General features: G+C 36.3%; 2 protein-coding genes and 1 pseudogene across 2 annotated transcripts; all 3 read left to right on the plus strand.

The window, feature by feature from the left end:
- The first annotated feature begins 4,244 nt into the window (after window positions 1-4,244).
- On the plus strand, window positions 4,245-7,456 carry LOC125199993 (carotene epsilon-monooxygenase, chloroplastic-like). The gene is given in 10 exon segments (XM_048097813.1): window positions 4,245-4,744; window positions 5,258-5,554; window positions 5,655-5,852; window positions 5,992-6,093; window positions 6,300-6,440; window positions 6,513-6,620; window positions 6,837-6,919; window positions 7,002-7,021; window positions 7,024-7,163; window positions 7,294-7,456. Coding segments are annotated over 10 exon segments (1,620 nt in total). The 5' UTR covers window positions 4,245-4,276; the 3' UTR covers window positions 7,357-7,456.
- Window positions 7,457-12,617: 5,161 nt separating this feature from the next.
- On the plus strand, window positions 12,618-14,941 carry LOC125199994 (putative uncharacterized protein MYH16). Its single transcript, XM_048097814.1, has 5 exons — window positions 12,618-12,910; window positions 12,993-13,880; window positions 14,106-14,541; window positions 14,583-14,839; window positions 14,932-14,941. The coding sequence occupies exons 1-5, from the start codon at window positions 12,618-12,620 to the stop codon at window positions 14,939-14,941; spliced, it is 1,884 nt and encodes a 627-aa protein (XP_047953771.1).
- A 3,857-nt stretch (window positions 14,942-18,798) lies between these two features.
- LOC125199995 lies at window positions 18,799-25,789 on the plus strand (annotated as a pseudogene).
- The last annotated feature ends 826 nt before the right edge of the window (window positions 25,790-26,615 follow it).

Genomic DNA, 26,615 nt, shown 5'->3' on the forward strand with positions numbered 1-26,615 from the left:
TTAATCAATTTTATATGCTTTTCTGCGAACCAAATTCATTCAAAAACTGCTAGAATTGACCGATTGAAGACGAAAAAAGCATATGTACCCAAGGAGATTGACGCACATATGAATGTTGAGCTCGATGAAGAGCTCGTACTTCTGTCCGAGTCGGCAGCATTGCCATGGGAGTAGAGAAGCGTGGAGGTAGCCATGGGTGTCGCACGTAGACCACCACAATCTCCGAGCCCTGCCGCGTGGGGAGGCGCATGACCACCACTTTCTGTTGTATAAATCCTAATGTACTCTTAGGATGGCTTTCTAAATATCATCAAAAACATCACTCTGGTTAATCAAAATCTGATATCAGTAACAAATAATAATCCTAATAAAGCAAAATTGCCAACTAAACAGAAATTCCCCATTAGAATTGATCCAACATAAACTAGAACCATTTAGCCATACACGCTAGAATTGGTGCTCCTCTTTCATCCTATTCAATATATGAGGGAACACCACACCCACAAGCAAGTAACTGAACAGGCAAAATTTAGATTAGGCAAAATTAAGATGTGCACTGTGGGATAGAGAGAGAGAGAGAGAGAGAACCGTGGGAGGAGAAGCAGGGACGGTCGTCAGGTGTCGAGGTAGGCGGCCGTCGATGGAGGCGGCGACGGCGTCGAGAGAGGCTGTGGCGTCGAAGCGGCGTGGGAGTTAAGGGTTGAGTCGTGCGTTGTGGTGTGTGAGTTGAGTGAAAGTAATTAATAATTAATAATCCAATTATATGGAGTACCACTTAAAAAATTTATTTGCACCCATCTTCTATCACGTAATTGACTATCAATAATTAACATAAAAAAATAATTTTAGTTGCAGCTCCAAAAAAAATCAGATAATTAAATGACATAAAAATTATAAAAACAATATTTTAATTAAAAATTGTATATTTATTTTAATAAGTTTGAAATAATGTGAAAAATTATTATGAATTTACTATGTCACTTCTTTTGTATTGCTATTAACTAATAACAAAACTAGGGGAGTGTTATATTGCTAACTCAATGCTTAATTGCTAACTACAACTCAATAATAGCCATTAGATATTCAAATTAAAGGCCTATATCATCAACCACAAAATGTCAATACGATCAACAAAAAACGTCAATAAGGCTATAGGATTAATTCCAATAAAAATCAATAGGGGTATTAATGTCAAGTTAGTTATAACTAACTTTTAAAAGAAATCCCAACACTTTAAATTCATATAACATATATCAAATTAAAGATAATTTTATAAGGATTCCAACGATATACTACATGCATATGTTCCGACGTTAAAATTTGAAAAAAAAATCTAGAATTTTCGTATTTTTCGTACACAGGTTAATGTCAATGCAGCTAAGATAATATGTCAATATAAAGCATATACAATGTCAATCCTAAATTTGTGTTGACATTCTCAAAGCATTGTGTTGATATTTTCGAAACACTATATTGACATTTTCATCCAAAACCCTAATTTGGCGTTTTTTTTTATCTTTTTCGATTTAATTAATAAAAACGAAAATTACACGTGGCAAATTATAGACCACACGTTTTTTAAAATCATGTGGCCTTAAATTAGTTGTAGTTAGCAATTGATCACTCCCCAACAAAACTAATACATAAATAATTCAATTAAATTTAAAATTTAGGGATATTATGTACGAATACAGTTTATGTACATTTATATTTATTTGGATAACGATAAACATACATAAATTGTACATACATTGTCGAACATTTTCAACATTATACATTGAAATAAAATTTAAAAATATGAAGTAAATTAAAATAAATTACATACTAATCATTCTATAATAATTTAAGAAAATATTAAATTTGAAATTAAATATCTTCAAATTTAAAAAAAAATATTGTTTTAATTAAAAATTGTACTCCTTCTGTTCCATGATAGTTGAGTCATTTTTATACTTTAGTATGCTCCAAGGGCTATCAGATCGTGCGTGTTGGGTCGTTATCGTGTCAACCCATTATCGACACAACCCAATCGTGTCCAAGCTCAACCCAACCCGAAATCATCGGGTTCTTATGTGTCCCAACCCAGCGGGTTCGTGCGTATTATCATGTACAAATAAAAAAGTCAACTCTCTGTTAATGATAGTAAGTTAGCTTGACACAATACGATAACGACTAAAACATGATGTTATTATACGATATAAACTTGATATTACATGATAAAATAAAAAAATACCAAATTAAAATAATTATTTTCTTAATCAAAATAATGAAATTAAATTATAGTAATATTAAATCTATATAATAAAATTAAATAATTAAAAATATTATTTTTTAATAAAATCTAAGCATAATATTTTCTTAAAATTTATAGAAAAATTAATTAATATTTTTAATTAATAAAATGAAAGTATAATATTTTTTAATTAATTAAAATTAAAGTATAATATTTTTAATCAACAAAAATAACTAGAAATTAAAGTTTAATAATTTTTTAATTAATAAAAATAATTTTTTTTCTTAACGTGTAACCCAAACCCGACCCAAACACGACCCGACCCAACCCGTTATCTTCGTGTTCTTATTGGGTCGACCCTATAAGGACCCAAATCCTGAACGTGCGTGTTCGTGTCGTGTTAATTTCGTGCGGGTCCGTGTCGTCGTATCGTGTCGTATCAAAAATTGTCTGCCATCCATAGTAGAGTAATTTTTCTTTTTAGCAAAAAGCAACATATTTTCCGTCTTCTATTTTATTCCCTCTCTTACTTTATTCTCTCTGCATTTTCTCTTTCCAATTTTATCATCTTTTCATTTAATATATTTAATATTTATTTTTTATTAATCTTTGTGCAAAAAAAAATGACTCAACTACTGCGAAATGGAGGGATTATATTTATTTTGGATCAAACTCAAAATAACGTGAGAATTTGTTTAAAATTTCCTATATCATATTTTTTGTATTGCTATTAACTAATAACAAAATTAAATAAAAAATACTGCGAAATGGAGGGATTATATTTATTTTGGATCAAACTCAAAATCACGTGAGAATTTGTTTAAAATTTCCTATATCATATTTTTTGTATTGCTATTAACTAATAACAAAATTAAATAAAAAATAATAAGTAAAATTCTAGCCGCAGAATAGTAACGGACATTTTTATTCCGCTATTAACTACTAACGGATACGAATCCGTTGCTAAATTTATTTATTTTTATAATTTCTTTTGTTTAATTTTGTAATAATTAATAGTAGCGGATATATCTGCTACTATTTGCTAGCGAATATGAATCCGTCGCTATATTTATTTAATTTTGTAATTTAGATTTTTATTAATAAAGAAATAATTATTAGTAGCGGATATGCCTCCTACTAATTACTAGCGGACTGGATCCGTTACTAAATTCGTCCCTAAATATGGCGCACTATTATGCCGCCAAATTTTATTGAAAATCTGCTACAAATTCCCTTACTAACTTTTGCAACGGATATTTCGTTACAAATCCGCTACTAATAGTGACGGATGTTTATCCGCTGCTAAATTCCACTGCTAAATCGCGAGATTTTTGTAGTGAAAAAGAATAAATTTCAAATATAATACTTCCGGGTTTATGGGTACCCGATTAGTTGGGTTCGGGTACCCGCATCGGGTATTAGGGTACCCGAATTCATATCCGGGTCGGGTATTGGGTATGATATTTTTTAGATTTCGGGTTTGGGTACCCGAATTTACACCCCTATGGACGACCCAAATGTCAAAACTAGTCTATTTTTTTGTGGAAGGATGGAATATATAATTACATACAAACAATAAATACTCTAAAACAGTTTCAAAATAATACTGGTAATTATGGATCTAATCCACGGGGAGGTGGTTTGGGTGAAAAACTTCTAAAAAAGGAAGAAGAATAAAATCACCTATTAAGAGACATAGATTATGTGTTAAATAAACTCACCTAAATGAGTTAATCACTCTATATCGAAAATTTAATAGTACCTCTTTTTGGATTGTTTCAACGTAGTTAAGTCATTTATTTATTTTTTTTGCAAAAAATTTATCTTCTATTGTACATTAATTTCTTTTTTTTAATTCCTCTTCCTTTACTTTCTTATTTTAAATTTTACCACATTCATTTTAAAAACTGTGTAATAGAAATGAGTCAATATGATTGAGGAAGTAATAAAATTTAGTAAGGATATTTTTGTATAAGTGTATAATAAAAATTATTATAATTAAAATGAGATGATGACCGGGAAAAACAGAGAGTAGCGGCTATCATGTCATCTGCATTATCCCTCTCCGTGTTATCCCCCATCACACATCCCCGTCTCCATCGCCGGCGTTGCCCTGCTCCCTCCCTTTCCATTAACAACTCCTCCAACGGCAAGCCACCGCCGACCACTTCATGGGTGAGCCCAGACTGGCTGACGTCCCTCACCAAATCACTCGCCACATTAGGCCCCAAAGACGACTCCAACATCCCCGCCGCCAGCGCCAAGCTCGATGACGTCTCCGATCTTCTCGGCGGCGCCCTCTTCCTGCCTCTCTTCAAGTGGATGAACGAGTACGGCCCCATCTACCGCCTCGCCGCCGGTCCCAGGAACTTCGTCATCGTCAGCGACCCCGCCATTGCCAAGTATGTGTTGCGGAATTACGGCACCAAGTACTCCAAGGGCCTCGTGGCCGAGGTTTCTGAGTTTTTGTTTGGTTCCGGCTTCGCCATCGCCGAGGGTTCTCTTTGGACGGTGATTTCTCTCTATGCCTAGATTTCGCGCTTTCATTTTTGATGTTAAAATCAGGATTCTCTCTCTCTTGTGCGTTTATTTTAGATAAGATTGCAATCTATTTGTGTGTATTACCGTTTGTTTATGTTGAATTAGTTTTCACTCTGTGCTATTAACTCACTGGAATTTAGGGTTCACTTTGGAAGAGATTTGAGTGTGGCATAATTGCAATGGAAACACTTGAATTACTTTAATGTAGCCTAGTACTGATGTTTGAAGGAAAGCCCTCATTTGATTTGAAGATGTTACAACCATCAGATTTTCAGATTTCATGGTCTTGCCGTAGTAACACAATAATTACTGGAAGGTTTGGATTTGTATGCATTTTGTTTTCACTCTATGGGCTAGTATTAGTAAAAGCATCATATGATGTAGCTTGATCCTTCTAAAAATTTATGTATCCCTGTTTCTGAGTTCTAGTATGCTTCCTGCATGTGTTTACTGTTTTTGAGGTCAAATATGTTCTTATTATAGGTAAGGCGCAGGGCCGTGGTTCCGTCACTTCACAAGAAGTACTTGTCGATAATAGTTGAACGGGTCTTTTGCAGATGCGCTGAGCAGATGGTTGAGAGACTGAAGCCCAGTTTAGTCAATGGCTCTGCTGTAAACATGGAGGAAAAGTTCTCACAGCTAACTCTTGATGTTATCGGATTAGCTCTATTTAACTATGAGTTTGATTCTCTCACGACCAATAGTCCAGTTATTGATGCAGTTTATAATGCATTGAAAGAGGCAGAGCTTCGCTCAACTGATCTATTACCGTACTGGAAGGCAGGTTATTCATTTGACTCTTTCTGCAGTGGTATCACTTCCATAGTAAATAGCAACACTAACTTTGAATATCTCTTTGCGTGTACATGTCATCCCTCAGATTAATGCTTTATGTAAAGTAATACCAAGACAAATCAAGGCTGAAAAGGCAGTTTCTATAATTAGGGAAGCTGTTGAGGAGCTCATAGCAAAGTGCCGGGAGATTGTTGAAGCTGAGGGTGAGAGGATCAATGAGGAGGAGTATGTGAATGATGCAGATCCAAGCATTCTTCGCTTCTTGCTTGCCAGCAGAGAGGAGGTATTGAAACTGAAAGCTCCGATCAAACAAATTTTTGTCTCTGTTTGGTATAAGTTGCTTTAGCAATTTTTTCATATTTGTTACATGTCCTTTGAGTTTCAATGAAGCACAATCATCAAAGTGTTGCATTTTGTTTCAGGTATCAAGTACCCAGCTGAGAGATGACCTTCTATCGATGTTAGTTGCTGGCCATGAGACCACCGGTTCTGTGTTAACTTGGACAGCATATTTGCTAAGTAAGGTGCAGTTACTATTCTCCTTCCAGTCACTCATCTTTCTGTACCGTCAGCATTTTGTCACCAACTTGAATGCAATTTCAGAGGCTTCTCCACTTCCAACCCTTTTAAGGATTCATAACTCTTAAAACTTCACTCATGAATTTATTGATTTTTTCTGTACGGTGTATTGTTGTTTATCATTTTGTTCTTTACTTGTTTTGTAATACAGGATCCACCCTCTTTGCGAAAAGCACACGAAGAAGTTGACAGAGTTTTACAGGGTCGGCTTCCAACCTATGAAGACATAAAGAATCTCAAGTTTTTGACACGTTGCATCAATGAATCAATGCGTCTTTATCCTCATCCACCTGTAAGCTGCAAAGTCACTCCTCAACTTGACAATAGTGTGCTTGCTTTTGATCTGGCATGAATATTTCATTAGGTCCTGTTGAGACGTGCTCAAGTTGATGACGTGCTACCTGGGAACTACAAGGTCTATCCTGGTCAAGATATCATGATCTCAGTCTACAATATCCATCGCTCTGCAGAGGTATATTTTTCCCAGATTCCAAGAGGAACAAAGCAAACTCTAATAGGAGCTGATTTGAGTGATTCTAAGCTAATCTGACTTGAACTGACTGAATGGGTCAAGTTTAGTGGTGTTTTACATCCACAGTAACACTAGGCTGTTGTAGATCAAGAGGTGCAGGTGTTTCGTGTTTGTGCTGTAAACTAAGGAATTAACTTTCTTGTTTTGTATTTGAAGGTGTGGGAAAGGGCTGATGATTTTTTTCCAGAAAGATTCGATTTAGATAGCCCAGTTCCAAATGAAGCGAACACAGATTATAGGCATGCACATGAACTTCAGTTATTTCTTCTTTGAGGCTCTAATAGTTTTACAGCTAATTCATCTCCAAATGCTATATTTCAGATATATCCCATTCAGTGGAGGGCGCGCAAGTGTGTAGGCGATCAATTTGCTTTACTTGAAGCAATTGTATCCCTTGCAGTACTTCTGCAGCACATGAGCTTTGAGTTAATCCCAGACCAAACTATCGGCATGACTACTGGAGCCACTATCCACACAACAAACGTAATTTTTTTTTCAATGCCTAATTTCTGATTTCTAAGAGAGTGATTTCATATTCTAGAGAGGGAGAAAGGGTTTCTAGCCATATATTGGCTTGTTCTGCAGTAACTGAAATAGCATGACTACGTTGCAGGGCCTATACATGAAATTGAGCCAAAGACAAACTGCATCCACCTCTGCTGCAGCAAATCCCTGAAGGTGATTGCTATATAAGGTGATTTAATCAGTTGTTTGCATTTATTAGCATCAGCACCATGCATTAGCATTACTAGATGAAATTCTCCGATCCACAAATCCGTTTTTGCTTATGTTGCTGCTTCTTGAAGCTGCAGATAGTGTAATGTATTTCACACGATACTAATCCCTACTGTAATTCTACATTTTTTAATGAATTAAAGATGCTCGGTCATGTCGTTGCGGTTGGTTATAATTATTTAAATTCGTTCTATATGAAGATAGCTGACACAGAGGTCGTTGTGAGAGACACAGAAAATTGGTGTTGCCTGCATTCCACAAATAGACTGCCTCAATTAGTTATCAACAAAGCTCGAGGTTGGAAAGAGATTTAAGTGTTGTCTACATTACACCATTAGGCCATCCCAATAATTATAAGAGAGGAACTCGAAATGGTCAAAATGAATAGTAAAAGATAGTCATCAATTTAGTTTAAATAAAACATAAACCAATTTTTGCATTTTTGTTCCAAAATGTCTGGGTGAATACGGGTGGTTATTTTCCCTTCACCTTGCCCTAATTTGTTTTGGCGCTCATTTTGAAGAGAATTATTTATCGAATAACATTCAGACACCAAGAATTTATTTAAGATGGCGTAGAGAATTGTCGAACACGTATTCAAATTATATTATACGGCTAGAAACACACATTAGCAAGCAACGAGAAGGAAATACAAAGTCCTAGTATATGCTTACAAATGGTTAGAGTTTTAATGTGCTTGCTCCTACTTCACTAATCGGTTCCATTCGACTTCCGCATTGATCTTATTCTCGGGGTAGAGTTTGGTAAGACGAGCTAGACATGATAGGCATTGTATTAGATTGAACTTTAATAAGAAATGTCGGTGTGCTCCAAGCACGGTATGCAATAGTGAGTATGGTGCGTATGTGGTATCGCATGAATGTCGACATGATGTATGCATGTATTATACGTAATAGTATAATAATTGATGATTAAGGAGAAAATGCAACTAATTAGGATGAAGATGAATCTAGATCTAGCTCGGATTTACCCGTGACAACCAAACTCATGCGCAACCCTCAATTCTAAGAATGAATTTATTTGTGTCTGCATGCTTTCATCCATGAAGAATGAATTTATGACCAACTCCAATAAGATCTAATTGAAGAAATTTGGATACACAACAACGAGAGCTTATTTTAGGAATTTAAATTCTAAAATTTTGGTATTTTATTGATATCAATTTTTGTATTTAATTAATATACTACTATTTTTTTATTTTTAATTAACTTTTGAATTTTCAGTTTTACAAATATCATAATTTAAATAAAATTTGAAACCGGAGAATGATAAGAAAAATGATAGAAATGATAAAATATGGAGTTGTAGCTAATTAAGGCTTAAACTTGTGGTTGCAATGCCAATATATTATGGCTGAAATGAAGCTAATTTACTTATTGACAATTGGAATAGATTTGGGATTGACATAATGTTGAGAATGTGGTCATTACTGTGGATGGTAGAATAGTTGGACATCATAAATTGAATTGATGTATATAGGCATATAGCATCAAACGAAGTTGTTGCGTTGCAAGTAACAACTAACAATCATTTATAACCCAGCTAACTTACCTTCAACTTTTTGTGCAATGCAATCTACATAAATATGCTACGCATCAAATTACATTTTCAGGATGTATCAGTTATCAGTATTGTTTAAAATTTATAATAATATTGTATTTTATAATTTCGGTTTAGTAATTTGATGTCACCTGCATATTGATCTATTGACTATTATCAATTTAAAAGTAATCCTCTTATTGAAAGCATCGACTTTATATAAAACAAAAAAAAATGAGACTGCAGATTGTGAAACTACCAATGTCAAGAAGCTGCTAAATAACTAGAAAACAAAGATAAACAAAATCGATGTTCTTTATGCATAATCTATCTATCTTCTTTAATTATCAGATTGAAACTTCCTCTATTTATTGGAGTGTTTAAACAAAGAATCGATTAATATTCAAATTTGAGGAGTACAAAGTCTCCCTTAAAACAATCAAAATATGTGTTCAGTAGCATAAAACTCTAATGAAGTTGACTTATTTTTGGATAAACAGACTATATGAATGCTTCTATTAATGTCAACAATTTAAGTCTTGGTCATGTGATTTATGATCTTAAAATCTAAGCATATAAACTCATTTATCAAAATTGAATATGAGAAGATCTAGATCTGGAGACACGGATTGACTTATACACACACTAATACAATAAATTTGATTTTAAACAAAAAAGATAAAATCAATAACGTCTAGTCATTATTCAACAGCTGATCTTTGACAGACTACCAAAATAGGTGAATCACTATACTTTCGTCCAAAGCATTTGCTATGAGTTAATAATCTCATAGCTCAACCCCAAGCGTGGTAGGCAAAAATAAATAAGAAAATTTTGGTCCTAATTCCAACTATTGTTGGTGATAGGCTATGTTCAATTTGAATACAACAACCTCTGAAATCTCTGATAAGCCCTTAAACTCTATGGATTAGGTGGCACTAATACTACTAATAGTTTAGAGTCATCAGTTTCCTAGTATAGCTATCTCCAATTCATAGTCCCCCACTCAAGAAAAAGAAATTACAGTGTAATAACAACAACAATAAGTCAATAATAATAATAATAGTAATATAGGTATATACTTGTGTGAAATTAAATTGAAGCCACCGCACTATACGCATGATGAAATATTAATAGCACATGACATTCAAAATTCGAAAATATTAAACACGTAGCAGTATTAATTAATTAATATCCTCCTAGTATTGTTGCATTTAATTAAGCTGGTATGAAATGCTGAGTTAACTTGTCTTTTAGTGAATTTAGGTTGAAGCATGGAAGTTAGAAGCTGAGTGCTCAAGAAACAATACCATATACTCACCACGTGAAATCCAAACAATCAACTGTTTATTTCTATCATACTATAGGTTGAAAGAAAAAAGACAAGCCAGCTAATTCCCTCTCTCTCTCCCTGCATTGTTACTATCACTACAATGTACAACAATCCTCACTTTACTAGATAGATATCTTCTTGCCTAATGCTCTGTAGCTCAAGAAAATCGCAGAATGTTGAAGCTACAGAGGCCAACCAACAGATCTTCCAAACAAAAGAGGGATTTCATTTCAAGTTCTCCAATTTTCAAGCCCTTCAGGTCCATGCACGTTTTATATTGGTGAATGGGGAAGATTCTCTTCATTCATTCATTCAGATTTTTGAGTTAAATGTTTGAATTCAGGTGCCAAAGGGATGGGACGGCTTTTTCTGTCTTTGCTTTCTGCAGAAACTGGCAAGACAATTCCCAAAATTTGGGGAAAGATTGTTAAGAAGGGGAGTTCCCACTGGTCGAGACTGTCCCCGAATCTATCTACATTTCTAGATATGATTCTTCTAAATCCTCGAGGATTGCTTCCCAAGATTGTTGTTTCAACGGACAATTTAACATTTCATTCGATTTTTCCCGGGTAAATAGTTAGATAATGATTTTGGAAATGTTTTTTCAGGGCTAAACAAGTTTGCCAACACCCTTGGAGAAGCAATCATCAACATGGCACAGCATCCCACTTCAAGGGCCTCTGCTCCCAGTTTCACAGCCTCTTCAAAAATGCAGCTATGGAACAATTCTGCAGGTCTGTTGTACTGAGTAAAATTCACATCTCCCTGTACTTATGTGACAAGCCTGACTCTGGTTTTCAGGTCAAACTTCAGCGCCTAAATCTTCCTGTTCAAAGATCAGGTTGGTGTTTCTATGACAGATTTTTTTTTGGTTCTGAACATCCAGCTGACATTGCTTTCTTCTTCCAGAGACAGGGATCCAAGAACCATTCTCAAGAAAAGTCAGGATGTGGATCACGTTGGCCTGAGGGGAAATCAGTAATCAGATGAGTCGAGTGATAGTATTAATGAACATACAACGGAAGATCCGGGTACCTCCCTCGTCGTCCACTGCAATTAGACAGCGAGGTCTTTGAAACTCTGTTTTTTTATTATGTATGTGCCCATATTCTGTCTTGTTTTAAAAAAAGTTGCATCAGGAAGAAGGGAAACAACTGTTGTGATCAACACATCAGCTCTATGGAGGGATCCTTTAGGGGAAAACTCATTTGGAGAGAGGGTGAGAAAATAACTATGGGGACGGGGAGGGGGAACAACGGTGGTGATCTACTACCTGAGTTTTACTCAATTGATGATGGTGTTGGTGGTGGTGGGCCTGGTGGTGATTCACCATCAAACCAGTCACCTATGTATTTAAAAGAGAATTTCCATAATGAAGCATCAGTGAGCAGGTGGTCAATGTCAAATTAGGGTTTTTCGAGGAATCTTCTGGAAGCTGCAGAAGACACAATTGAGGAACTCAGAGCAGAAGCCCAAAATGTGGGGAGAAATGCAAGGAAGCATGATTGATCTGGGTAATTCAAGGAAGGGGTTCTCGAATCTATCAAAGAAGCAGGTAGAGTCGGAAGTGGAGCCTCAGCCCATTGCAAAAGGGGGCAGCCTAAGGGGGCAACTCGAGAAGGCGATGGAAGATCTGAAACAGTTGGCCAGGGAAAGAGGCGGCTAACAGAGAAGCCCCCATCATTCAGTCCGGGGTTTCCGGGAGGGAAAGTGAGATTAAGTACCAACAAGATTTAAATGATGACCCGGGCCCAAAAACTGAAACAAAGCCAAGAATCAAAATTGAGCTTGTTTCTGTTCTTCAAGAACTCGAGGAGACAATAGAACAACAGAGGATTGAGATAGAGAATCTTTCATCTTCAAGTTGAACTTTGTAGATCTACAGAATTCTTTGGATAAAAGTTCAGAGGAAAACAGGACTTTGTCGCTGCAGCTGGAGCAGCTCCGGGAGTCGGAGAGGAATCTGAAATCTGAAATTCAGTTGCTCGATGAAGCTTTACGTGATAAAAATGATGAGTTGGAGAAGGAAAGGGAATCACATAGAGAGGTTCTGTCACAAGTGGAAGCGGAATATAATTGCAAAATGTTAGCCAAAGAGGAAGAAAATGCCAGTTTGGAAGGGAAGCTTTCAGATTACATCAAAGATAAAGAGTTGAAAGAGAATGCTGAAAGTGATTTGGATCTCATCAGAGAGATAGAGTCATTGAAAGAAAAAGTCAGAGAGTTGGAGAAGGACTGCAATGAGCTCACTGATGAAAATCTTGAACTCTTGTTCAAGCTCAAGGATCGAATAAGATGAACATCAGAAAATGCTCGTCTTTGGCTCAGTGACGAGTGAGCTCCCAACGTCATGTCCCAGCGAGGAGTCTGAAGTGAGTGACCCGAGATATGAAGTTTCCAACCTGGAAGGAGCGATCAGGGAGGAGGCCAGGGTGGAGGTGCAGCTTTCTGGCTTTGAAAGTTCTCAGCATTTTGCTGAAATTTTAGAACAAATGGATAAAGCTTTTCACCTTGTGATGAAGCCATGGTATGGAAGGTCTGAGAATGGAAGCGATTATCTTCACGGCCTCGTGATTTCGGAAAAGGTTTACACTACTAGAATGTCAGTTGAATCAATCCGTAGCCTGTTGCTAGAGCTCAACGAGCTCTTGAAACAAGGATATCTGAGTCTGCTGAAATTTTAGGAATCATGAGGCTGAGATCAATAAGAGCAATGCCATTATATCTGAGGCTAGAAAGAAAATGGAAGAGAGCATTTTGAAAGTTGAAGAACTTGGAAAAATGAAGGCCAAAAGTGAGGAGAATAGTGCAAATCTAATGAGGGAATTGGAACAGAAAAGATCTGAGATTGGTTATATGGAGGCTGATCTTCTGTCAAAGGGAAAGGAGACCGACTTTCTTTTACATAGAAGACAAGAATTAGAATCACAAGTTTCTAAACTTCAACAGGAAACGAGCCGTTTGGAGCAGGATTTAGAAGTTGCAGTAAGAGAGAGGAAAATCTCCTCAGAATGCATGGAGAATCTTCAAAGTGATGTCACAGCTCTTAGAGATGCTGTTAGTTCCCATGTTTCTGCTAACACTGATCTCGAAATTAACATAAAGCAGCTAGAAATAAGAAGCCATGAACTACAGAACAGTTTATCAGAATTGCTAGAAGAAAACACGTGGTTGCAGGCGTGCATTTCTGATCAGGAAGTTCAAGTGCATCAATTGAGAGATGAAAAGATAGTGTGCTTGCAGGAAATTGAGGATTACAAATCTAGCATGACTAGTCTCCAAGACGAGATCCGTGAAAGCAAAGATGAAATGGAGGGTCAAATATCGGATCTCAAACAAAAATCAGAAGATATAAGGAAACAGTGGCTAAGAGCTCAAGAAGAGTGTGTGTGCCTTAGAGAAGAAAACAAGACGCTGCAGACGTCTGCTGCTAGTTCTGTCGCAGAAACTACAGAGCTTCAAAATTTGAACTCAGAACTGAAGAGGGAAAACCAGGAACTGCATGAGAAATGTCTGGAACTGGTGGATCAACTGAGTGAAATGGAGAAAAGTCTGGCTGATTGCACCAAAAGGTCGAGTCTATGCAAGATCATCTCGCTCAGTCCAAGAGGACTTCATGCTGAGAGAGAGCCATCTCAAATCAGAATTAGATGCACTTGTTAAAGAAAAAGCTACCAGAAAGAGAAACTTGCTGAAGAGGAGAGTTTGCAGCAGTTACTCTTGGAGAAGACAACGGAATTTCAGAGCCTTCAAAAGAGGTGAAAGCCTCAGCAAGCAACTATCCGATGCTTATGAAGAAAGGAAAGAATTTCCACTGAAGCTTCCAGTTTACTAGCAGAAAAGGCTGAGCTGCAATGTTCCCTTCGAGAAGCTCACCAGGAAGCTAAATCGGCCAAAAACAAACTCAATGCAGCTCTGCAAGAATCTGAGTTGAAAGTTGAAGAATTGACAAATCAACTAGCTGCGTCTAATCGAAGGCTTGACAGATTGACGATTGACTATGATAGAAATAAAAAATTAGTGGCAAATTACAGGAAAATCGAAGAGAAACTCAAGACGGACTTGAATGACATTGAATTGAAGCATACCATCTCTGAATATGAGTGCCAGCAGCTTACCAGAGAAATGAGCAGTTTGAAGGTTCAGCTACAAATCATGTCTGAGCTTGAAGATGAAGTCTCAGTCTTAAAAAACAAGCTCAGAGAAAGCAAGGTCGATAAGGGGAAACTGGAGGTTGCATGCATACTATCTCAGGGAATTATGAGGAACTGAAGACAGAGAAGATTTCATTGTCTGAGAAAATCACATTCTTTGAGGATGCCATGTCTGAGTTGGAGGAATGCAAAAGGAGCAAGTCGTGGCTAGAAGAAAAGCTTCAGCAAATGGAGAAGGATTTAAGTGAAAAAGAGATTATATCCATCCAAAATGAGGATCTTAAACACGAGGTGACTGAGGTGAAGAGATTGAACGTGCAGTTTCAGCAGAAGATGTACAGACTGGAGGTGGAGAAAGACGAATGCTTGAAGAAAGTGCAAGCTCTTGAAGATAATCTAAGAGTGATGGAGGAGAAAAGTAACCGTCACAAAGAGGTAGTAGTACTTTCTCTTCTGTGTCTTCTTTCAGACTTCAATAATTTCACTAATTACCACTCTTTCCGCCTTTCAGGGAGCTCAAAAATTTAGATTTCCATGATCAAGATCCTCTCGCTGTCAGTGGGGATAGCACGACAAAGAGACAGATGGTAGAGACTGAAACTGCTGAGAGGTAAGAATACATATATGCTAGTATACTCAAGGCACGTGCATGCAAGAAACATACGCTTTTCAAATGATCAACTATGTGTTTGCAGGCAGAAGAAGAATGGGGTAGAGACAAGTATGAAAGAACAAAGTCGTCATTGGAAACAGAGCTACGGGACCTGAAGCAGCGCTACCTAGAGATGAGTCTTAAGTATGCGGAAGTGGAGGGCAACGCGAGGATCTTGTCATGAAGCTCAGAGCAACCAGGACTGGAAACAGGTGGTTCTCATGACTCCCGCCCGGCCCGGCCCTAGTATATATATATATATATATGCAACAACTGCTCATCACTCTTTAATTTCTCCTCTCTCTTAACCACTATAGTAAAGTAATAGATGCACCAGCAAATGCAGCCATATAGGAGTAAGTAATAAGTGATGTTGTATGCACATTGCAGACTCAGAAAAATGAGATACTCCATATCACCATATGGCAAGTTTGCACGCTCAAGAATCTTTGTTTAGTTTTCAAACTAGTGTAATTATTTATACACTAATAATGTAATGGATGGCATACGTCTTATGTGGATACCAAAGGCCAAAATGTGCTAGTCTTGGAACAATCAATAAAGCATAAAAGAATAATCCGATTCTGAGATTATGTCACTAACCATAAACTTCAAATCTCAACTCAGCAACCTCAGAGAAACAACCCTAATCCCTATTGGTATTGGTGAATTTATGACGCCACATATATATAATTATTTATTAAATAAAAAGTAGTGGTGACATATTTAACTAATTCAGTGTGATAAATAAAAAAAGGGAGACACTGCATGTACGGCAGCTGGAAATTGATCAAAGTGACCAAATTAAAAAAAAGTGAAATTAGAGTGCAAGTGCTGTGTGTGAATATTGAGATGCCAATGGCATATCCTAGGAAGATACCTCCTTTTTGGTTCCTACTTTACACAAAAGCCACTTAGTCACCTCGCTCTTTTATTGCTCTTTCTCTCATCTTTATAACACGCACACCATCTTTCTTCATCAAACTCTCTTAATCTTCCCATGGCAGCCGCCGTCGAGATCGCACGCCGAATATGCTGCAGGCGGCCGGGCCGGTCTTGGGTTGATTGAAATTGTGCTTCTTGTCTTATAGGGCAACTTCTATCCTTTGGCATCTTCCCCTTACTCCAATCTCAAGGGTTAAGCAGATTATTACTCCTACTATAATAAATGTATGTGCTTCTTTGTAACCCCGCGCTTTTAGATTTATGTAGTCATAATAATGTGTGTTTTTTGCTAATTTTACCGCTGTAGTCCGTTTTGTTATTACCATTGCAGCAGTCAACATCTTATAAGGCAAGAAAATAAGTTCGTTACTATATTTATTTTCCTCGTTCACTTTGTTGTTTTCTTGATTTAGTTGCTTGCTTTTGCTTAACAACAACTTAAAAGGGATCTTTTAATCCATCCTAAAGCGACTATACCGGCTATTTCCAATCACTTGACTCATCCTTTATTAGCTAATTGTAGTGCTCTAGAGTAGTGGATAACTTATGTATAATGCGCACATCACTTAAATGGGGAACAGTTTTCAATTATGCATGCGGTTCTGAAATATAGGATGTCGGATAATTTAGGACTACAAGGCAAAGGTAACTTTGACGTCATCAAGAGTATTCTGATCCTACGTTACCAAGAAACATATTTTTGTTGTCCCTCTTCGAGATGGTTTTAATTTGGTGTATAATATTTTAAAATCCGATTCCCATTTTTGCATACTACTTATAAAGAAACGTAATCCAAATAGTATATCTTTGCATCTAATCAGTTCACAATTCTTTCTGAATTTTGTTCATAATTAACTTTCCAAGTAAGGTTTACACATTTTGTAGACGTTTGTTGTTTTTTATCCAGCACGTACATCAATAAAGATTAACGGCGGTAGTTTTTCCTCTTCATAAAATAAATTATTTTGTCGTTCTGTAAATTTATGAAGTATGCTTCAATTTTCCTATTCAATCATCAACACGCAACAAGCTCGATGAAATATGCATGGTATGGCACAAAAAGTGATTGCAAAACCTATCTCATACTGATTTGGAAAATGCATCTTAAAGAATAAGGTTTATATAATTAAGTATTTAAATTATTAATTATTTGGGTAATCTTTCCCAGCTAAATGCTAATTATTAATGAGTTGTCACGTACTGAGATGATCCATGTGGTGCTCCAACCACAACAGGAGCGTGTACACACAAACATATATTTTATTAATAAAAAAATAAAAATAAAATAAAATTTAATATTAAAATAATGGTGATGGGTGAGCCACGCAACCCGTGGTTGGAGCACAACAAGGGATCCAACTCTCATAGACTCACAAATTTCAAAGTGATTTAATATATATGTATTTTATCCCACAAATTCTCCTAATTTAAATTTATAGTGCCAAATTAATATTGTGCCTAGGTTAAATTCATAACCAATAAAATATGTCTAAATCAAAATCTAAGTTAAAATTGGTAAACTCTTATTGTTTATAAACACAGTCTAAGGATGTGTTATATTGCTAACTTACCCTTAATTGACTAATTACAACTAAATGAGTATATATTAGATATTCAAATTAAGGTTTATGGTCATTCAATTCCGAGTATCAATCCGAAAAAGAAAAGTTACGACGAAATTGATCCTCACCGGGAAGCATTTTGGAAGAGTGAGCGAGTGAGCGGGAAATGATTTGAGACTTGAGAGATGTTGTGTGAGAAATGAGTGAAAATGAGGTATATTTATAGATTGAAAAAATGCGCCGTCTGCCTCCCGTCTCGGCGCCGTCTCGTGTTCTCGCAATGGGCGGACGACGCGTCGAACGAGCAATGGACAACACGCGTCTGCAGACCGAATTTCGGTCAGCTTCGCTCGTCCGTCGATCCGTAATGGTCGGACGATGATGACTGAGGATGATGAAGTAGGCCTGACTCGACGATCTTCACACTATTGCAGATGCTCTAAGTGACACATTTTCCTTTTCGAATGTCCAACTCTAAATGACACACATTTAAATATAGAAATATTACTTTTCTATTTTTTTTCTCCCTTACTTTATTCTTTCCACGTTACTCACAAAACAACACTATATAAAATCACGTAACGAATAAGAAATGCTCCACTTAAAATAAAACGAAGAGAGTAGTATCACATGTGTGGATGAGTTGGCCAAACGCAGATAGGTTAATAATGTCGATACCAAAGATTTCGATTCAAGTCCTCAGATCAAATGTAATTACTCCATGTGCAAACTTTAAATTTATATTCATTTAATCATAAAAGAATCAAATTTAAGTACTCCGTGCAGTCTTTAGATTTATGTTCATTTAATCATAAAAGAGTAATCTAATAAGTTTGGAAGATTTCAAAATTAATAACTTGAAACGGAAATAAAAGTTAACATGAGAATAACAATTTTGGATCGGTTTAATTTCCAACCAAAAAGATTCTTTTGTCACTCTGCATATTTACTTCTCTCACTCACTTGGTAGGGTTTCTCTCTCTAGTTTGCTTTCACATCCCACAAAACAAACTCCAGATATAACCTCTTTCTCTTCTTCTATGCATGCAACTCAATTACTATCTTACTTGCGCAGATCCATAATCAGAATTGAGTCTCCTCCGTCCGCTGCTGCAGCGTTCGCGAGCGGAGAATCACCAAATTCTGAGAATCCGAGGAAAGAGGCGGATAAACGGCAATGAAGCCCGAATCGGGTTTGGATATCGAGTATCCGAGTGAGTTGATTAAGCCTGAACCTGGAACCGACTCAGGAGATCCGACCCGACCCAAATCGAACGGTTCCAGTTGGATGGATCACTGCTATGTTCCCAGGGTGAGGCCGAGTGAGGCGAATGGTTTTGCGGTTTATACGAGGAATAAGAGGTTGAAGAGTAGAAGTGTGGATAGAGCTTCTTGTGCGGCTAATATTGAGGCAGATTCTGCAAAATCAGTTAAAGTTGAGGATGCTGTGAGTTTGAAAAATGAAGTCGTAGTTAATGGTGGTCATGCGTCGAATGTGGTTGAAGTTGGGGGTAATTTGGGGTTTTTGGGAGGGGAGAGCGACGGGGAGATGATGGAGATTGAAGTGAAAGAGGCACCCATTCATTTGGTGGCACCGAGGAGACGGAGGTTTATGCGCTCTGAGCTTGTTGACTCTGAAATGGAGAATGGGGATTTAGGTAATCTGACGGACACGGTGATCTTGGAGGCAGACGGATCGATGAGTGAAGAATTGGGCTGTTGGGTAGTACGAAGACTAAGAAAATGGAGATGAAGATGTCTAAGAAGGTTCTTATAAAAGGGCGGCCAACTACAGTTAGGAGCTCTTCGAGACTGGGCTGCTAGAAGGATATCCAGTTTTCTACAATGGCGGCAAGAGGGTATTTAGATCAGCCAAATATGTCTTCTTAGTACTACTTCTTTTACTGTTGTGCTGTTACTTATTCTACTGCCGACTAATTCTACTAATTCGATGTTACTGAATACTGATATTAGATTGGTCTTTTCAATTTTACCCCCTTTTTGGATCTGTTATTATTGTTTCCATTGTTTCTGGATGACTATACTATTTGGTAGTAGTTCATTTCATTCTTGCCATTATTAATTGATTTAGGCAAGTCAGAGCGTATTTCTTAAATTCTTACATAACTCTGTATATTCTGCATTAGAAAAATATCAGTGTCATTTCATTGTCAGTCATCACTAAATGGTTATTGGCATTAGGCACATCAGGATGTAATTCATACATAGATTTATATGTTTTTGCTCTAGCAAATCTGATTCTCTTGATGTAAGATAAAAATTATGTGGGTGGTTTGCGGCTCTGGATGGGAAGGGATCGTGGGGGAGAGAGAGATGTTGGGAGTAGGAAGAGGATGTGAGTGAGCCATAGTTTAACTGTCATTCTACCCATCAGAGAAGAAGGGAAGAATCTGACCCCTACAAGGAGTAATTCATATATTAAAAGCATCTTTGTTGTAGTTGTTATTATCGTTATTACTATTATTTCCTTTAAAAATAACATCCAAACTGTGTAAATTTGTTGAGCAGCAATTTATATTCCTTCTGCATATAATATGATTTTTAATTTCAAATATTAAGAATCTTCCATGGTTGTTGCCTAACTGGATCCTGCACTGTGGTTTGTTACCTGAATCGGCTGTCTTTCTCAATTTGGGTCGTTTGGGTATGCTATGTGCTTCATTATCAACTGCAAAACCTATGCCATCATTGCTGGGGGATTAGATTGCAGTGTTGATGATTAAGGAATAAGATTGATTGGCTGAGCCAATCATCAGATGCTTGTCATGGAAACTCTGTTTCTTTTTACAAGTGTCATTGAGGATTGTAGTTGTTAAAGGGACAAAGCGTAACTGCTTATATCATCTATAGTGACTTGGTTAAAAACTTATTTAGCTATTGTGATAATGTCAGACCATGCCTATCACATGTACATTTGGGTTAACTTGTTTGTGGTCATGGGATTAGGGATATCCTTTAACATTTCAAATATTTATTTTGTCTTGATATTGTTTGAATGTTAGTTAAGATATTAATCTAGCAGCTCCATGTTATTGTCTCTTATACACTTGAGCACCATCAATATGTAAAGCTTTCTTCAGGATTCTCAACTGATCGTACCATCATCGCAGGGATTCCCACACGTGGTACGATCAAAGATGCTGGAATCCTGTGTTCTTGTAGTTTCTGCAAGGGAGTAGGGGGGGTACTAATCTTGAGGTTTTCTTTGTAGCCAATGCAGCAAAAATCTGAATTTGTCATCTTTTGTACACTGTACCTAACTACATATCACCTGAAGCCTGATTTTTTCTCATAATTTTGTCCAGGTAGTTCCACCCTGCCAATTTGAGATACATGCCTGCAATTCATATAGACGTGCATCACAATATATATGCTTGGAGAATGGGAAGAGCCTCCTGGACGTGGTCAAAGAATGCCGAAAATCATCCGTTAAAACTTTAGAAGAAACAATACAGAACTTTATAGGCCCTATTCCCTTGAAGGAATCTGTCATCTGTAGGAACTGTTCTGGTAAGCAATATGGTTTGTTAATTCTTTTCTACTATTTGTTCGTAGTCATATACATACATGCATATAGATAGTTGTTATGCTTAATTTCTTGTATCTTCTGGTACAACTAATTTATTCTCTTAAAAGACAGCTTTATTTTTCTTTCTTACAGGGTCATTTCTTGCGACATCTGCTGCAAGGGTGGAACTACTCTGTGATTCTTGCATGGTTATTCTAAATTCAGATTTCGATGCAGAAAGTGTAAAATCAAGGTGCTATATCCTTCTGAGTGATCATTGCTTATACATTTCTCCCTCAAAAACTCAATGTTGATTGTGTGAAATCTACTCATTGCTATTCTTAATGAACTGTTGAAAACTCTGGAGTGATTGTTGAGTTTCATTGGCTCAAAAGTTTATGATCTTGTTATAAATCTGTTCTCTTGTTTTTACTTTTTTTTGGTTTCTCTTTCAGACCTCTAAAGCCATTATTAGGTCTATCACTTTCTGAAAATGGTGAAGTACATGGCGGTCCCCTAAAAGAGGTTGTCGAGGAATAAAAAGAGAAAGTATGTATCTTTTTTTACCTTCTAGTAATTAAGATTGTCTTTCCCTACAAATTCCTGAAAATAAAAGAAAATAAGGATATGGCATTTGTTTGCTCATTTCCAGGTATTCAGAGCTCAAGGCCTGTACAAAATCATCAGGAAAATCCTCATTGTGTGGTGCAACAAGAAATAAGGGCCAAGTGAAGATAACTAAGATGTTGGGCTCTTAGGCTTTCTTATTCTCTCTATTGTGGGAGATTTTATGCTCATTAATTGCTTTGTTCTGAAAAAATGTTACCTATAACAATTTCCTTCTGTTGTTTGGCATACTCAGGCTGTCACTATCAGCTACTGCTTTAAAGCCTCCTGGAAGTGCTATCATGACATATTCCAAATCATTATCGGATCCAACTTTAAATGGCAGTACTTCCTCTCATGGCATACTGAGGAACAAGACTACGAAAAGAAGCTTATGAAGTTGGTGCATATTGCTATTTGTTGATGTATTTGATATGATATGAAACTCAGTAACTATGGCTTATTTAGTTTTTTCTTTTGGTATTGCAGGTTGTCAGTACTGCATCATTCTCAAAGTCCTCAAATATTGCATCTCCTCCCTCTCTGGGAACTCAAAAGTTCCTCAAAGAAGATAACTAAAAAATCTGTCCACTTAGCTTTGATTATGACGTGTGCACCTTTTCTGTTATTCCTTTGCACATACTAAACGACTATGATGTAATTTGTGTTACCAGGGATCAGATGATGCACAAGCTGGTCTTCGAGAATGATGGATTGCCAGATGGAACTGAAGTTGCTTACTATTCTAATGGCAAGGTGGTTAACATTGATGTTAAATTTAACGTCTCCTTGTGCTATTTCTGCATTTTTAACATTCCAGTGCATTTGTAGAAGTTGCGGATGGCTATAAAATGGGACCAGGAATAATTTGCCGCTGCTGTAGCACTTTGGTATGATATTGTTCTAGCTTCTCAAATACTTGATTGTTTCAGGGGACAAATTGATTTATCATTTTTACAATGATTAGGTTAGCCCATCTCAGTTTGAAGCTCATGCTGGTTGGGCTTCCCGCCAGAAACCGTCAGTCTCTATTCTCTATCATTATTCTTTGGATCATCAATGTGTCTTGATCACACTTTTCTGTTTACATAACTCCTGAACACGTTACATATTTCTGCAGCTATATGTATATCTACACATCTAATGGTGTGTCTCTCCATGAGTTTGCTGTCTCTCTGTTGAAAGGGCGTAAGTGTTCTTCAAAAGACAATGATTACTTGTGCATCATCTGGCAGATGGTGGGAAACTGTCTATGTGATGGCTGTCCGAGAGCCTTTCACAAAGGTGGTTATCTTAAAGATGTTAACTGGACAGTTTTTTTTTGGTTTATTGCTAAATACATGTCATCCATACATTTCTTGTTAACTTCCTAGGTTGACTTGATTCTAAATACTCTGTCTTCCATTCTATCCATACTATTTTTACTTTTATTCCTTGTACACTTCTTTTGTTCTTTTCCACTTTTAGTTATAGCCATGTACTTTCTTTTGGTTCTTGTTTTTATTTACTTACTTTTTCTTAAATTAATTTGGGATTTTTGTTTCTCATATTTTTTATGAAATAACATCACCTTATTCTCATATGTGCTAATGCAGAATGTGCATCTCTATCGAGCATACCTCGTGGTAAATGGTATTGCACCTATTGCCAGAACATGTTTCTTGAGAAAAAAATTGTTGAGTGGAATGCCAATGCTGTTGCAGCTGGGAGAGTGTCAATTATTGATGATCCAATTGAGCAAATAACCAATCGTTGCATTCGAACTGTCAAGAACCCAGAAGAAGCAGAAGTTATAGCATGCATAATCTGCAGGTGGAGCACCATTAAACATATAGATTGAAGAAACTGAAAAAAATATCACATTTAAATTTGCTGTATTTTTCATTTTCATGGGGCTATGATTTTAGTAAGTCTGGCTTTGGTCCCGTACTGTTATATTGTGTGATCAGGTAGTCTTCATGTTCTGCTCCTAGGTTCTTATGTGGAATATTATACTGTAAATAAGGCTTTACCTATTTTCCAGTGGAAAAGGAATATCATGTCGGCTGTTTGAAGAAATGCAAGTTGGCTGATTTGAAGGTTAGACTTCAGCAGAAGGATGCCTACTTTGCATTGAATATATTTTACTTCTATAAATCCTTATACACCTTTACAGGAACTTCCAAAAGGAAGTGGTTCTGCTCTGGGAACTGCAAATGGATTTATTCTGCTCTGCAGAATGTACTGAATGCAGGTTCTAGAAAGCTCCTGATTCCACCTTGGACATTATAAGAAAGAAGCTAACAGATGAGAGTTCAGTTTTTGACACTGATCTTGAGTGAGATGGAGACTTCTAATGGGAAAAAGTTCATCTCGGGAAACCAGAGTGTTGCTATCGCAGGCTGTAGCTATATTTCATGTAAATGTTTGCAATTTTAAGTTTCATTTTTTGATGGATATCACTAGCTCTGGGTAGTTAATCAGTTGTGATGTAAAAGTTCACCTTCTTGAGTTGTCATGATAAATACTCCATTTTCTTAGTGGAGTAAAGTTGTTGTCCCAACTTATGGAACTATGGCAAGATTGATGTATATCCAGGGTTAAATTGGAATCCATGTTAATGGATAAAAATCATTGATGGACTCCTATAGAAAATATTCTCTGTTAAATGATGTGGGAAATAGTTATGGTGACTGGTCATACCACCACGGTGTTTTAGAGGAAAAATGGTAATCTCTAGGTGGAGTTTTTGGCTGTTCCAAGTTTTCTTAACTTTTGATTGTTGCGACTGTTTCAGGATTGTTTGACCCTATAGTTGATTCAGAAACTGGACGTGACTTCATTCCATCTTTAGTTTATGGGTATGCACTTCTTATATGCCTTTTACTAGACATAGTTTCATTATTGACTAGAGCTATTATCAGTATGTTCAGTAGCCATTTGCTTCTACCTGCCTTACTTTGTGACACTTTCTTGGTTTTTCTGTCAGGAGGAATATAAGAGGTCTAGACTTTAGTGGGATATACTGTGCTATTTTGACCGTGAAGTAAGAACCATCTCTGCTCCTGTGTATTATATCATCAATTGATAATATATTCTTTATGATCGATAAATTCTTGCCCATCTTTCAGCTCAACTGTTGTATCAGCTGGTATGCTTCGGTTTTTGGAGAAGAAATTGCTGAACTTCCTTTGGCCAACACGTATTGGTCATCAGAGAAAGGTAGTTTACCACTCACAAAATCTTGTGTTCTCTATTTCCTGATATTTTATCTGTTCTTGTTTCCTGGTGATTCAAAGCAAGTCATGTAGTTTTTGCCTACTCAACTATGTACCACATTCTCATTGGAAGTTGATAAGACAAATACACCTATATTTTCTGTCCATATGCTGTATAACGCAGCACCATGCCATCTCTTAGTCTATTTTATTTATCGTGGTGGTAGTCCAATTAACTTCTCTTGCCAGCACTTAAATCTATCAACTGTATGATTCATGTGCAGCAAGATTTGCCGCTGTGTTTTTGTATTGAGACTAGCTGTGTTTTTGTATAGAGAACTAACTTGCTGTTGCACATGTACTGATGTAATTAAATGGTTTTTGCAGGGATATTTTCAACTACTTTATTCATGCATCGAGAAATTGCTTGCATTTCTGAATGTCAAAAGTTTTATTCTCCCAGCAACAGACGAGGCAAAGTCAATTTGGACAGAGAAGTTTGGGTTTAACAAGATACCAGATGAGAAGGTATGCAATAGAATTACTCCCGACCTATTTAGGCATGTGTATTGCTAGCTGATCCATTGTATTTTGCAGCTTTTGAATTACAGAAAATTCTGTTGGCAAATGATTTCTTTCAAGGGGACATCCATGTTAGAGAAACCAGTTCCTAAATGTAGAATTATCAATCAAGATGAAGCAGATCCAGATGATGTTCCATTGTAGTGATTAAGAGCCATTTTCCTTAGGTTATGCTATTTATATGAAGATAATCTGATTCGACAAGTTTCCTGACCGAGCGGAAATTAGTTGTAAACTTGTAATGGGTGGACGAAGAAGATGAGAAGACTTGATCCCGGCAGGAAATGGTTGAATTGTATAAAAAAAGCTTACCTGTAGTTTATTAGACATGAGGGTGATGTCTTATTCTTTATTTTTTCACCTTTTGTAATTTTTAGTTGTCGCATGTAAATAAGTAACTATTGGCCGGTGTTAAAGTGATGCTATGTAATAGTGGAGGGTGTTTATCGCATATCTGGTGGGACACAATGTAGTTTTGTATCTTGTTTAATTTGATTGTATAAAACACTAAAATATTTACTTGTTTAATTATGATCCGTTTTATGAAAATAATTCTATGTTCTCATGATAACAATAAGTTTTTATTCGAACACCTACCAAAGCATATACGTATAAACTATACTAGTTGAAAGCATGTAAATTCCAAAAGTGATATACTATTATCGAAATCAGTCTTGTTATTGATTTACACCTACATATATTCGAAAATATAGGTAGATACAGTGGCGGATCCAGACCCCGAAAATGGCAGGGGCGAAAATTTAATATTTAAATATTTAATATTTAATTTAATATTATTTTTAATAATAAAATAAATAATATTGTATTAATATTTAAGTAATACTAGCTTCGTTAATAAAATATAAACATGCATTAGCTTGCAAATATGTATTACTCATTTTAAAATATAAAATTATTGTAAATATTATATACATTCAAAATCATCATAAATATTATATACAAAAGTAATATAAGTAAAGCAGTAAATATTTAGATTTCAAAAATATTTAAATGTTTATTTTGTTACATAGAAAATAATTAAGATGCATGGATCACAAATTATAAGTACTTTAGGAAAAA

Source organism: Salvia hispanica, unplaced genomic scaffold (assembly GCF_023119035.1).
Source record: "Salvia hispanica cultivar TCC Black 2014 unplaced genomic scaffold, UniMelb_Shisp_WGS_1.0 HiC_scaffold_764, whole genome shotgun sequence".
Taxonomy (NCBI): domain Eukaryota; kingdom Viridiplantae; phylum Streptophyta; class Magnoliopsida; order Lamiales; family Lamiaceae; genus Salvia; species Salvia hispanica.

Bases quoted from the DNA above. Each gene is read 5' to 3' on its own strand.
- LOC125199994 (XM_048097814.1), top strand. From the start codon at position 12,618: ATGCTCGTCTTTGGCTCAGTGACGAGTGAGCTCCCAACGTCATGTCCC. The intron at 13,881-14,105 runs GTCGAGTCTATG...ATGCTTATGAAG, and splicing joins CTGGCTGATTGCACCAAAAG to AAAGGAAAGAATTTCCACTG. The intron at 14,542-14,582 runs GTTGCATGCATA...GAGGAACTGAAG, and splicing joins TCGATAAGGGGAAACTGGAG to ACAGAGAAGATTTCATTGTC.